Genomic DNA, 14,545 nt, shown 5'->3' with positions numbered 1-14,545 from the left:
CCAAGTTTGAGCTTGAATAAAGAGACCCTGGTGTGACTGCACTGGAATTGACTCCTCGGTGGTGGTCTTTTTGGAATTCATGAACATTTCCTGGCACAGCAATATGAATGTTATGTACAGGAAGAATTTATAGCAGGCCACTGGAGCGTGACGCGAGAGAGTAACTTAGAATCAACCACAGCTTCCCCCCCCCTCTCTCTCACACACACATACACACACACACACACACACACACACACACAGAATAGACTTTATTTAGGGCATAGGGAGGGAAGTTGAGAGAAAGGCAGAGGTTGGGGGAGAAGAGGAGTAGAAGCCAGCCAAAGCACATGGAGTGTGTGTGTGTGTGGGGGGCAGAAGCAAAAGGAGAGAGCAAGAGAGAGAGGAGGGGGCAAGCAGCCCCTGTTACAGTGAGTCAGGCACACTGGCTGTTCCAGGTAACTGGGGTGGAGCTCAGACAGAATGCTAACAGCAGGTACTTCCTGAAGACTCAGAATCTTGATCAATACACAGCCTCTCTTCCTATGCCTGCTAATTCTAGAGCTTCGTGTCAACCTCCCCATGAAGAAGCAGGACATCTCTGGGCGTCATCTCTCTGATGTCCATCAGTTTGTCCCCTCCGTTGCCTCATCAGCATCTTTTCCCTTCGTGCACCGTGTGAAGCTGGCTCAGAGATCCTGGCAGTCCTGCTGGCTGTCTGCCTGATAGCCCCACAGGCATGGGCAAACAGTACATGTAAGAAGACAAAACAGAGTCGGGGAGAGCGTGGGCACCACCTCTGACTTCACAGCCTGGCTGGGGCACTTAATCACATCTGTGAGTTTTCCCGCAGTCTTCTTGGTTCAAGACGACCTCGTTCCTATTAATAAATAGCCCTGGTGCCAGGGGGCTTGGACAGTGACCTAGAGAAAACCCCATGTGTGTATGTGTAGGTAGATTGCGGAGTGTGTATGTGTAAACTGTGGAGCTTCGGGGAACGTGAGCAGTGGCTGCTTTCCCTGGGTTCCTGATAATCGGGTTCTGCTGGAAGGATAGCTAGTTCTTCAAAAAGATCTTAAAATTATACTTGTATGTGTGTGTGTGTGTGTGTGTGTGTGTGTGTGTGTGTGTACATGCACACTCGCACGCAAGTGTGTATACTCCCTCTCACCCCCAAATACCATGATTCCCTTTTTTGAACGTGGAGGTCAGGGATGTTTAAGATAGCCCTCTCTTGGGGGCTGGAGAGATAGCTCAATGATTCCGGGGTTGGGAATTTAGCTCAGTTGAACGCCTGGAAGGCCTGGGTTCAGTTTAAGATGGGGGGAAAGAGCTCGACTGCTCTTCTAGAGGTCTAAGTTCAATTCCACAACCACATGAGTCCAGGGTGTGTCAAATTAGTGTACTCAGTCTACAGGTACTTGTCCTGATCATGAGTCAGGGATCAAATTAGGGTTGTCCTGGCGCGTGTTTACCCACTGAGCCATCTCACCATCCCCGAATGATTGCTGACTGATTGCTTTCCTTGTGCTATGGCTGCTTCTTCACCTGCGAAATCACAGCAGGATCTGTTTGCCTTGGGTGGACTGAAGTGGAAACTTGTAGGTTTTTTTTGGAAAGTCAGTTGTAGTGGATGGTGTTTTTCTGGGGCAGGCATGTAAAGAAGAGGTGGACAGAGGTTTTTTCCTGAGGTGGACAGAGGCGAAGGGATGCTTCACTAGGATGGACTCATGGACTGAGGCCGGACCCACGGTGAGGCCAGAGCTGTTGAGGGCACGTGATGATTGGAGGCAGTGTGAACAGGAGTCGGTGGCCTGTGAGAGGGGCTTACTATTGTAGGGCCAGCTTTGCAGTGTTTCTTGTGTCTTTGTTGATCTTTGTTTCCTGAGAGAGGCTCTGTGGAGAACTTCTCCTGGAGTTCCTTACACACACAGGTAAGTGCTGCCTTCCCCCCCTCATCCAGAAAACCTCTCTTTGCAACAGATGGAGACCACTACAGAGAACCGCAGCCAATCAGAATGCAGAAGCATGCCAGAAATGGATGCAGACAGGATCCTGCTGGAGTAAGGAAGGCCCCAGCCTCCCTAAAGTCCACATTTAGGCATCATATCATCTTTTTTTAAGTTTATTTTATGTTGCTGTCTTCAGACACACCAGAAGAGGGCACCAGATCCCATTACAGATGGTTGTGAGCCACCATATGTTTGCTGGGAATTGAACTCAGGACCTCTGGAAGAGCAGTTAGTGCTCTTAACCACTGAGCCCTCTCTCCAGCCCTTAACAGCATCTTATAAGATTACAACTCATCTAATCCTAACTACTACCTCCACCAAACATTAACTTGGATTTGCGCATCAAGCTTTCTCCAACATGAACTTTTGGGGCTAAATTTACACTCCTGGCTAAGTTGGCTTACTATCCTACTGTTACATTAAACGTGAAATTCTTAGCACATTCATCTCTGAACCTGTGAGTTTTCTCATACAATCCCAAGGGACAGTGGAGCATATGGGTCAGCAGAGGAAGACACGCCGCACAGGATTCACGGCTGCTGTGCTCTGGTTTTGTTTTCACACTGTGTCCACGGGACCTCTGTGCACAGTGTTCCAGTGGACCCGCGAGGCCTAGAGTTCAGTGGAAATCCAACTAATGAGAAGAGAAGGGTGTTGGATCTATGACTGAGTAGTCGGCAGGGATGTCGAAAACTCTTCTTGGAACAAGAGACTGCCTGATCCTTCTGGTGAGCACCAGGAGAGGTGTGAGCACCGGGAGAGGTGTGAGCATGCATACATATATATACTTGCACACATACATACATGTACATACACATACATGCATGCACACACATACGTACACATATATACATACATACATACATGCATACACATATATGCACACATACACATAGACACATATACACATACTCCAGCTTTAGCTCGCCATCCCCCAGTCTGATTGGTTTGGGGATGAACAGAGGTGACCTACGACGTACCACGGATAATCCTGCACTGATAATTAGCACTCACAAGTTCATCTCGACCTTGAGATTCATAAATCTGGGAGGTAGATTAGAGAGTTATTACAGTTCAGCCTTGGTTCTAGAGGTGAGGATGTAAAGAGCAAGACTGTGCTTACCACCTTGATTTCTATTGGCAAAAATCGCAGACAGTAATTTTACTTAGAAACAATAATTAAAATGTATTCTCACAGGTGACCCACAGGGTCCCATCTCTCGATTCATCGGGACGATTATTTCGTAAGCACCATCTGCTCCAGAACTTTCTATACACACACTTTTCTAGTTTTGCTTTCTTTATTTTATACATAGAAATGAGCAGGAAAGTTGGGCAGAGAGCTAGAAGAAATGGTTACAGGATATGGGGGGGATGGCTCAGTGGAAAAGCAGGCTTAGCGCTCTTGTGAAGGATCTGGGTTCGGGTCCCAGCACCCACACAAAGTGACTCCTCCAGTTCCAGGGCACTTGATACCTCTGATGTCTGCATGCACACGGTGCCTATAGACTCATGTAGATACACAAATACACACACAATAAATCATATGGATTTTTCTTCTCCCAGAGACAGGGTCTCTCTGTGCAGCCCTGGCTGTTCAGGAACTCACTCTGTAGACCAGACTGGCATGGAACCCAGAGATCCCTCTACCTCTGCCTTGAGGGCTGGGACTAAAGGCGTGCACCGCCCCCCCACCCAGCCAAGTGTTGTAAAACAAATAAATGAAAGAAATGGTGGGGCTGGAGAGACCGCTCAGTGGTTAAGAGCACTGACTGCTCTTCCAGAGGTCCTGAGTTCGATCCCAGCAACCACATGGTGGCTCACAACCATCTGTAATGGGATCCAATGCCCTCTTCTGGTGTGTCTGATGACAGCTACAGTGTACTCACGTACATAAAATAAATAAATATTTTTTTAAAAAAGAAGGAAATGGTGGTTGGTATCTTCTCTGCCTCTTTTATTTTGTGTGGTATTGGGGTTCGTGTCAACCTTGAGCTGCATCCTGAGCCTTCATGTCTTTACCCTGTTTTGAAGGGCTAGCACTCTGTAGAGATAGAAATAAACACTGGTTAATTACAACAGAAGCAGGCAGAAGGCAGTCTGAAATGCGTGGCGAAAATTGCAATGTTCTAAATCGGAGCCTGACAATACCACTACACACGGCGCTGACCGGGGAAGGCAAAGAGTTTTCATTATGTTTCCTTATTTAACAACATGTTTGCTCCCTGCACCAAGCTTAGAGCCCAGAACAGTGTTTAAATATAATTTTAAAAGAATTCACACTCAGATTGCCAGAGGAAAGAAGTCCAAAATTTTAATTCCTAGGTTGGCAAACATGCCGAAGCTTGTCTAAGGGCCTTGTTCAGTCTCTGATGAGAAGAAGGCTCTTAGGATCACCTGGAAGTTATTCTAAATCACACAAGGTACCACACACATCCCAACCTATCTCCCCACCTCCAACCCCACTGAGGCTGACACTGAAATTCTTGGTCCTCACCTCCGGGAGAGGCTGTTGTCCCAATATTGACCACCAGGGGGCACCCCTCCCCAACTAGGCTTCTTTTCAGCCCTGTCAGCGTTGAGGGCATATTTTTCTCAGGAAATGTCGTTTATATGAAATGAGAATGTTATACGTGTACTCCTCTAAACATTTATTTAAAAAAAACCCTAGGCCTGGTGTGATGACACACACCTTTAAACTCTGGGGGCAGGCAGATCTCTTGAATCTGAGATCAATAGATTTACATAGAGAGGTCCAGGCTAGCCAAGCTACACAATAGTGAGACCCTGTCTCAGGGGTGGGGGTGGGGCAGGGAGGGAATCCCAAAAGGATTAGAATGGACATTGACTTGGGGGAGGGGCATGCCTAAAGTGACATTTTCAAACCGCGATAGACCCCAGTAAACACATACACACACACACACACACATACATACACACACACACACACACACACACACACACACACTCACACACTCATCAATAACTTTTATATAATGCTGTAATGGTAAATGTTAGCATTCGGTCTAAGCTCCACCCACAGTTACCTGGCAACAGTTAGGTATGCTCCCTCCTCACAGTTACCTGGCAACAGCCAGGTATGCCTGACTCACCATAAAAGGGGCTCCTTGCCCCCTCCTCTCTCTCCTGCTCTTACCCTCTTTTTGTCCCTTCTCTCCCCAATTCCCTCCTCCCTTCTTTCCATGTGCTCATGGCCGGCCTCTACTTCTCTTCTCTCTCTCTCTCTCTCTCTCTCTCTCTCTCTCTCTTTGCCTTTCTCTGCTCCTACTACCCTCTTAACTCCACTCCCCATGCCCTGAATAAACTGTTCTATACTATGCTATGTGGCTGGTCCCACAGGGGAAGGTATGCCTCAGCGTGGGCCTGCAGAGACTCCCCTTCCCCCACACCTCACCACACAGAACATATCCACCTCTCTTTATCGTTTTATAAACACATCATATGGTGCATAAAAACAAAAGGGCGACTCATAGTAATGTGTGCATTTTCCCAAATAAGACGTATGTATAAACAGCAGAAAATATCTAACAGTGCTCTTTCATTAGAAGCCACTGTTTAAGTGCCGACAAACGTGGGTGTTGACAGTGACAGCCAAAATCCCTTGAGGGGCACCAGCTCTTTTTTTTTTTTAAGGTTTATTTATTTATCATATTTAAGTACACTGTAGCTGTCTTCAGACACACCAGAAGAGGGGCATCAGATCTCATCACAGATGGTTGTGAGCCGCCATGTGGTTGCTGGGATTTGAACTCAGGACTTCTGGAAGAGCAGTCAGTGCTCTTAACCACTGAGTCATCTCTCCAGCCCAAGCGGGAGGGGCACCAACTCTTTTTTTTTTTTTCCGGGGTTGGGGACCAGGGCACCAACTCTTAGGAAAGGGGATGGGACAAAGAAAATCCGGGTCCAGCCCACATCAAAAGGCACAGAGAACAAGTAACTCTGGCAGGGTTGGGGACCAAGCTTTCTTGTTGTCCCCAGCTCTCACCACCATATCACACTGCCCTCTGACACAGAGGTGACACTGAGACAGAGGTAACAGTGCAATTACAAGCAGAGCCGAGTGTATGACTTCAAAGACCTCAGATAAGTCTGTGCAGAACAAGGAACATTGAGCCCTGGGGTGGATATTCCAAGTGCATCATGGTTCCCACGCACAGAGTTGGACACAGAGTTGGTGAAGGAACTGAACAGGGGGAGGTGTGGGAAGTGGGGGCTTCTACTGAAGCAACAGTGGCAATTACAGGAGGCCACAACCTCCTTTACCTGTCAGATGGTGGTGAGATGAAGAAGGACCAGAAGTTGAAGATCATGCAGGGACAGCTAGATCCTCAGGACTGGTCGCTGTCCGGAGAGGCTGTCTGAAGCTTTGAAGTGGAGAAGAGAGGGGTATGTACATTTCTCTCTTCCTGGCCCACTCTAGTTTCCTGACAAATGTCTGCTCCGTCCAAACCCAGTCAGCAATTGTAAAACCACTCCTGTGCTAGTCACCTCTGTTACTCCTAAAGATCCAAGGAGAAAGACCACAGACCCAAACCATCACGGCCAAAGTAATGAGAGCAAGCAATCAATTAAAGCATGCTTTTTATCTGAGCACACGGGCTCCCTCCCTGTAAGGCAGGATTCAGGAGGTCTGTGTGGGATGTGAGGACAACAAGGGTTTTACAGTTCAGGGGTAGGAGGAGTGTTTCCAAATGGGAGATTTGGTGGGCAAAATAAGTCGTGTTACAGGAGCAGAACATTAATACAAGTTAGCCCTGATGTCGTCCTAAAACAAAGACCTGACTGCAAGGTGCTCGTAAGGTAGTCATAACAACAGGTAGTCATAACAACCTTTGGAAACAAAGGTAGGGTTGCAAGACAGTTACAATAACTTTTTGGATTTAAAAAAAAGACACGAGTGTCATTCTCGTACAGGACATTTGTAGTGAAGGTTACAGGTGTGGCATAGCACATCCTTGAGAAACAAATATAGTCATAAACAGGAATGAGCCTAACGTCTTTGCTATGAGATAGCTTTCCAGCCTAAGATGGAGGCGGGCTGGTATGTCCCTTTCAGAGGAGAGGCTGAGTAAAAGTCTACACTGCCCAGCCAAGAAACCAAACAGGCACAAGCACACCTTGTCCTGATGCCGTTCTACAGAGTAAGGAATTTAAGTTTGATTCTAATTATAAACCATTAATCTTTAGACTAGTTTTGTTTAACAGAAGAAAAAAAAATCTCTTTTTGAGTCATAGTTGACTTTTAGACGTCTTGCACCCGGGCGCGCGCGCGCGCGCGCGCGTGTGCGTGTGTGTGTGTGTACGCGCGCACGTGCGTGCTATAGTACCTGTATGTGGGTGTGCACGCGTGCGCATGATGTGTTGCATGTAAAGTGCACACCCCAGGATGCATACCCATGCAGGCCAGTTGTCTTCCTTCCTCTAACTCTCCATTTTGCTCTCTTGAGACCCCGGAGCAAATTTTTTTGCTACTAGGCTAACTGGCCAGTGAGCTCACACGTCTGCACTGCAAGCACTCTTTTCCAGTGAGCCATCCATGAACTCAACAAGCTCGTGTCTCTTTAAATTCAGGGAAGCAGAGCAGTACCTGACTCCTCAGGCTAGGTGCAGTAGTATCACGTGATGCTAGTAAGGAGGACCGCTGTCCTTTTTAAGGGAAAGGAAGTTGGGTACTATCGGTTTTTGGGAGACTTACTGAAACACTTTTGGGTGGGACTCTTCATGACCGTGTACAGTCTGAAAAGGTGACACGTTGTGCTAAGAGTCCTGGTCATACTTCTTCAGGAATGTGATGTGGGAATTGTAGGTCAGGGACAGGGGATTGGACTCACCACATTGGTACTGAAGCGGAACGCTGGAGCGCCCTCTGGTGGACACAATTAGCCAAGCGTGGCTGCCAGGCTCTTCCCTTCCTGGCCCACAACCTAACCAACAAGCTAGTGTCTTTTCCCTCCAAGCACTTCAGGGGGCAGGACTCAAAGGTACTACTCATTACCGGTTATACAGGGTGTGCCTCACTTTCAGAAGGTTTTCAGAAAAGTGACATGCAAAGTCCAGGCCTGTACGTGCATAGAGTCAGGAGGTTTCAATAGCGTCTGAGCCCCAAAAAGACATGCTATCTTCTGGTGTATACAGGAAAAAGCCAGTTTCTCCTGAAGCTTCAGTTCCGGCTAAGTATTCTGTTGTTAAGACTACAGACTTCGAGTACAATTTTCCTTTAACATCTCCAAGTCTATACTCTCGACTCTCGGTGGGCGCTCCACGATACAGCCATCCCCACCATGCCCTCTGCCGCATCCCGCGGCTCTGGGATCTTTCTCAGCGAATAAGATCACTCAGGGGCTGGAGAGATGGCTCAGCGGTTGAGAGCACTGACTGCTCTTCCAGAGGTCCTGAGTTCAATTCCCAGCAACCACATGGTGGCTCACAACCATCTGTAATGGGATCCAATGTCCTCTTTTGGTGTGTCTGAAGACAGGAACTGTGTACTCATATAAATAAAAATAAATAAATCTTTAAAAAAAAGGACCGATCAGAATCCTTCACTCCCCAGGTCTAAGCCCTGCCCCACCTACACTGTGCTGTGAACTGGTCTCTCTACAAAACCAGCTTCTTTCAGGAAAAATACAGGATTCCCCCGTTGGCACCTTCTTCTTGTCCACCCTTGCTTCTCCAAATGCTGAAGATAGATGGAGAACAACTAAGACTTGTCCCCGGGGCACATATTGCCCAACATCCAAAGCCTGGGACCTAAGCCACACGTAGCATCTGTCAAAAGCACTTGACAGTCGACGGGTGAGTCCTGCTCTTTGCTCAGTTAATCGGAATCCATCAAGAATCGGTTTTCTCTGACTCTACAGGTGAGGAGGGCATCCGAGACTCAAAAGCACAAGTGCTTTGGCCACGGAGCGGAACCCCTACTCAGGCTCCTTGGACATCTCAGACCAACGAGTACAGCTGAGATTTCTGCAGAGGACCTAGGTTTGAATCCCTGCCCAGCCATGGAGTTCAGACAAGCGGCTTCCTTTCCTCGTGCCCGCGTCTCATCCTGAAGAGAGGATTTCCAATTCGGGACTGTTACCAAGAGGATAGAGCGCGTGGCAGCAGCGCCTGGCGCGAGGCTGCCGGGACTATAAATGTGAGCTCCCTTTCAGACCCCGAGCTTGGCGAGCTGCTTCTCCTATTTCTACAGCGGCTCCTCCCTCTCGGAGCTGCCCAGGCCACTGGGGGTGCCAACTGTGGAGTGCTGTGTCGGTCTTGACGCTGCATCCGGTACCAGAGATCCTTAAAGAAACTCTGGGAGAGCGGAGGGGAGCGAACTGAAGAGGGGAGGCAGGAGTCGGATAGAGAGGGCTGGGCGGAACCGAGAGAGAAGGCTGGCACCCCCTGCAGAGGGGCCCTCTACGCGGCCTGCACCTGCAGTGTCCCCAAGTGGCTGATGCCGGCCCTCTTCCCTCCCTCCACCCCAGCTTCTTCCCTTCCTAGCCGGTTGCGGGTGGTAGCCCCAGTACATCCGAAGGGAGAGAGTGGTCCTCGGCCGGGTGGGCGCGTGGGCACTGCGTCCCCGGAGCTGCAGCCCCGCCCTCCTGCCCGCCCCGCCCCCTCCCCGGCCCGCTGGCAGGAGGCGGGGCGTGCGCGCCGAGCCCCGGACGGAGGGGGACGCGCGTGCGGCAGCTTCTCTTCGCCAGAGCGGCCGGGCAGAAGCCGTGGCAGCCGATCCCCGCGGACTGGCAGTGGGCGGGGAGCGGAACGCGGGAGCTGGGCGCGCGCCGCCAGACAAGTGTTTTTGTGCGAGGCCGCGGCAGCCGCCTCAGCGCTCTGAACGCTCGGTGCAGGGGATGCGAGCGGCCGCGGCGACTGTGCCAGGAGGACCCGAGCGCCGTTGACCTGAGCGAGGGGACACACTCCCTTGGGTCGTCTGAGAGCGGGGGAGGGGACGGCGGGAGCGCGGGGCGCACGCCGGGCGGGGCAGGGGGTCAGTGATGACCGGGCGCGCGGGGAGGCTGCACGCCGCCGCCGCCGCCCGGAGCATCTGCTGCCTGAGCTGCGGATCGCGGCCGCCGCCCGGGCCATGGAGACGCTGAACGGCCCCGCGGGCGGCGGCGCCCCGGACCCCAAGCCGCAGCCAGCCGGCCAGCATCACCGCCACCACCATCTGCACCCGCTGGCCGAGAGGAGGAGGCTGCACCGCGCACCCTCGCCCGCCAGACCCTTCCTCAAGGATCTGCACACGCGGCCCGCCACGGCCACCCCCTCTGCGGGCCGTGCCCCGACTCCCGCCGCTCCTCGCTCGCCCAGCCTTACCGGGAAGGCGCCGCCGTCGCCCGGGTCCCCGGCCGCGCCCGGTCGCCTCTCCCGACGCAGCGGCGTAGTCCCCGGCGCGAAGGACAAGCCGCCGCCGGGCGCCGGAGCCAGGTCGGCGGGTGGCGCCAAGGCCGCCCCGGGGACCAGGAGGGCGGCGCGCGCGGGGCCCGCGGAGCCACTGTCCCGGGTCGGGAGGCCGGCTGGGGCCGAGCCGCCGCCTGCCCTCCCGAAGGGTCGCAAAGCCAAGCGTGGCCCCGGGACGCCTCCAGCTCGCGCCGTCGTGCCCCCCGCTCCAGCCGCCCGGGTCCCCGCTGTGACCCTCTCTGTGACCTCGGTGGCCGGCACCCGTATCAGCCACACGGACAGCAGCTCGGATCTCTCCGACTGCGCCTCCGAACCCTTGTCTGATGAGCAGCGCCTGCTCCCCGCCGCCAGCAGCGACGCCGAGTCGGGCACCGGCTCCAGTGACCGGGAACCCCTACGCGGAGCACCCACGCCGAGCTCCGGCTCCCGCGGGCCGCCGCCGGGCAGCCCCGAACCCCCTACGCTGCTCGCGGCGCCCCCTGTTGCCGGTGCCTGTCTCGGGGGCAGAAGCAGCCCAGGCGGGACCCCCTCAGGGTCTCCGGGACCCGGTTCTCAGGAGGATGTTGGGGGCCGAGCGCCACCGGAGCGGACAATTCTCGGGACCCCCAAGGAGCCTAGCTTGGGCGAACAGCCCCGGCTCTTGGTGGTGGCAGAGGAGGAGGAGCTGCTGAGGGAGATGGAGGAACTGCGCTCGGAGAACGACTACCTCAAGGTGAGCGGCCGCTCTGGTGGCTGGTGTCTCGGGGGCCGACCTGGAATCCTCTGGCTTCCCTGGGGTCATGTGAGCTCTTCTCCTGGGGCCTCATTAACTCTTTACCCCTTCTTTGCTGCTACCCAGACCCACTGGCTTCTGGTAACCTAACTCCAAACTTGTGGAAGGACCTGTAGGTCTGGTTTTTTTCCCCCTCTTTGCTCTTAATTGTTTTTAGAAGTCTTGCCGTCTTTTGGGTGGCTATAAATCGTTTTGAACACATTGACCCCTGTACTGTCACCTGTTGAAGAGGTTTACCTAGATGCCCACATGTAGCCCTGCACGTGCCCTTGTGTATGGTGTGGTTTCCTGGTGCCAGACTTACCTGCCCGAGGACCTGCGAGTTCAGAAAGAGTTCGGGGCCTCATTGGGTTTCCTCGAGGTCTTTGGAACAGAGCAGAGGGGGACTGGTTGTACTTAGTGATAAGCAAAATTTAAATTCAGAAGGGGCGCCTTGAACTTCGTGGCTGGTTCAGGGACTGCAAGTATTTTTTTGTGAGCAGCCCTTTGTAAATGACTGCAAGTAGGTTTTCAAAACCGGTGTCAGGACAGGACACAGCAGCAGCTCTTTCGAGAGATTTTTGCCTCCCTCCCACGTACCGAGTGTTATCCAGTGGGGCCTGCTAGTAGTGGTCTTACTTTGTTATCACTGGGATGGATAAACTGTCTCCGTGATGTCCTCTAGGGCTGGCCAGCAGAGCAGAGGGGTTAGATAGTGTTGGGGGGATAAGTTAAAGACAGTTGAGGTAAGGGAAACCAAAGGGGGAATTGTAGTAAGAGTGACTTAAGTTGTTGTAATCCTTGGGCCAGAAAATAACTCCAGGACCGGAAATCTGCTCACACATCTGTCAAGATCTTGTTGAATATCCTCTCCCCGGGCAAAACCCAGGGTGTCCTCCATTTATGTGATTTGAGCTGTTTTGTTTGCAGGTGGCGAACCTGCCTGAATGTGGCCCTGTGTTGAGGCTGAAGTGGAGGTTTTTAAGGCTATGGTAGTGAAATATACAATTCAGGCTGGAATCCACACCTCATTGTGGGTGCTCGGGAACCCACACCATTGACCAGAAGTTACTCTGTTGATCAATGGTTAAGTTAGGTCGCCTTGTGTGGAGCAAGGCAAACAGCAGAGAGATCAGACGCTTCCGATAATGCATTTGCCTTCGTCGTTTGGTCTTATGTAATAGGTAGCAGAGAGCCTTTCAAAGGTGTGGACGGCAAAAGCAGCTACGTGGTGTGTGGCCCTCATGCAAGCAGCACTGTGCAGATTCTGTGTATGCCTGGCCAACTCAAGGTCCGGGCAGGTTGAGAAAGGAAACCACGATTTTTAGCCCCAGCTGTAAGCTTAACCCGTGGCCTACGACCTACAGCAGATCTGATCGAATCACCGGAATCCAAATTAAGACTGCCGAGCGACAGAAAGAGTGTTCAAGAAAGAGTGTTTGTCCCTGCACCCTTGGTCCCAGAGCAGGCAACTTAGCTGTCGTTTCTAAGTTCATTCTTGGATAACTGTATCTGCCCTGCCTATTTACTTGATTTTAAATGCATGAATAGATTCCCAGTGAATGGAATCCTCAGTGTATTTGATATTTCATTGGCCCTTGTTAACAGGGGAACCGGGTTTTGCCCACCCTTCCCACATCCGATCACCTTAGGTGTGAAACCCCTGCCTGGACTTGCTAAGCAGGATCTCTGCATCCGCCCTACACCCTCCAAACCCTGCTGCTGTTAGGTTTATTAAGACTCCAATTCCTTTAAAAAATTTTTTAAAAAATTAAAAAAAAAAAGACTCCAATTCCTCAGGCAAGATGCTAAGTATCAGACACTTAAGGTCTGGCCCAGGGTTACCCTGCCCAAAAAAAGTGGCGTTCCTTTACCTACGCCCCTCCTGAGCCTGCATACCAGGCTGTTGGTCAGCCAGGCTGTCTCTGTTTATACCCATCCACTGCCTCAGAGCTAACTCTGTTACTAGCTTTTCTAGGGAGAGGACCTGTGTCTTCTCAGGCGAAAGGCCCATATTGAGTAGCTCACAGTGGCCTGTGTTTGAAGTGGCCTTAGAGATCCCACGTAGGCAAGGTTTGATTTGCAAGAATTATTCATTCAGTAGCTGCCTCCTGGGGATCTGCGTCCTGACCATCTGTTTGCTGAGCCTGAGGAGTCCTGCAGTCTCTCCTTGCACAGCAGGAGAGTTGGTGAGAGGGGCCTGAAGGAGAGCAGGAAGCCAAAGCCATTGCCCTTGGTGGTATGCCATGCCTGTCATGGTAGTTCAACTTTCAAAAGAATAATAACCCTACTGGACTTTCCCATCGGCCAGTGAGCACATCATAAACTGAATTTTGCCTTTTGCTTATTGACGTTGCCCCAATGTCCCCCACCCACTTCCGTAAAGGAGTGTGAGTTTGCACAGAATTCCTGAGATGGGGCAGAGCGTCTGTCTGGACCAGTGTTCTCTAATAAGAAATTTGGTGCAGAGGTCTCTACATTATGGCGGCCGGTGTGTGGGGTGTGTGTGTGTTTACATTGTTTCCTGAGACAGAGCTGTTACCCATTGTTGTTCAGAACTTTCACAGTTGACCAGAGAGCATCTGGAATAGGAGAATAAGGTGGACCTTTTGAGAGGATGCCACGTTGGTACAGAAATTCAAGGGACATCTTTTTTATTTCTTTTTTTCAGAGCTGGGGACCGAACCTAGGGCCTTGCGCTTGCTAGGCAAGTGCTCTACCACTGAGCCAAACCCCCAACCCCAAGGGACATCTCTTTGACTAGTGGCTCCCTCTGTGTACACACTTGGGGCGTCCTCTGACCTCTGATGGCCTCACGGATAATATTCAAAAATTAAGACTGGCATCGGTATCTTAGACAAATCCAGGCAAGTTTCTTTTCTTTTTTTTTTTTTTTTGGTTCTTTTTTTTTGGAGCTGGGGACCGAACCCAGGGCCTCTGATGGCTTCCTGGATAATATTCAAAAATTAAGACTAAATCCCCAGACCCCCAGGCAAGTTTCTTAATGCTGAAGACTGACTTCCACTGGTGAGGGAAAAAGAAAATTAAAAAGACAAACAAATAAACAAAAAAACCTAGCTTGGTTCCTGGGTTCCTCCTGCTTGGTTCCTGGGTTCCTCCCTGCCTGGAGTTTTGCTTGAATGTTCTGGGACAATCAGACAAGCAGGCTGCTCCTTGTTAACATATTAATTATGCCCTCCATTTCTATGGACTTTTCACAAGGTACTCACAGAGTCCTTTGGCTGGTTCTGAAAATGCTGTCAGCAATCATACTTTTTGCTGTGTGCTCACAGCCCGGCCGGGGACAGTGGGATCTACGTCCTGGTATCCTGTGTGGTGGTCCAGTGTTAGGATAGGAAGGGCTGATTCATTCCGCTCTGCTTTCCACTGCTAT

General features: G+C 51.4%; 1 protein-coding gene across 1 annotated transcript in view; it reads left to right on the top strand.

Annotated features, from left to right (window-relative positions):
• Nucleotides 1–9,982: 9,982 nt before the first annotated feature.
• Nucleotides 9,983–14,545, top strand: part of Mtcl1 (microtubule crosslinking factor 1) — a 122,670-nt gene continuing 118,107 nt past the window's right edge. Inside the window, exon 1 of the mRNA XM_032901723.1 lies at nt 9,983–11,112. Within this exon, the coding sequence (XP_032757614.1) occupies nt 10,084–11,112 (1,029 nt within the window). The 5' untranslated portion in view covers nt 9,983–10,083. The remainder of the gene's footprint in view (nt 11,113–14,545) is intronic.

The sequence above is a fragment of the Rattus rattus genome, chromosome 4 (genome assembly GCF_011064425.1).
Source record: "Rattus rattus isolate New Zealand chromosome 4, Rrattus_CSIRO_v1, whole genome shotgun sequence".
Classification (NCBI taxonomy): Eukaryota; Metazoa; Chordata; class Mammalia; order Rodentia; family Muridae; genus Rattus; species Rattus rattus.
This window is presented reverse-complemented; position numbering and strand designations above follow the sequence as displayed.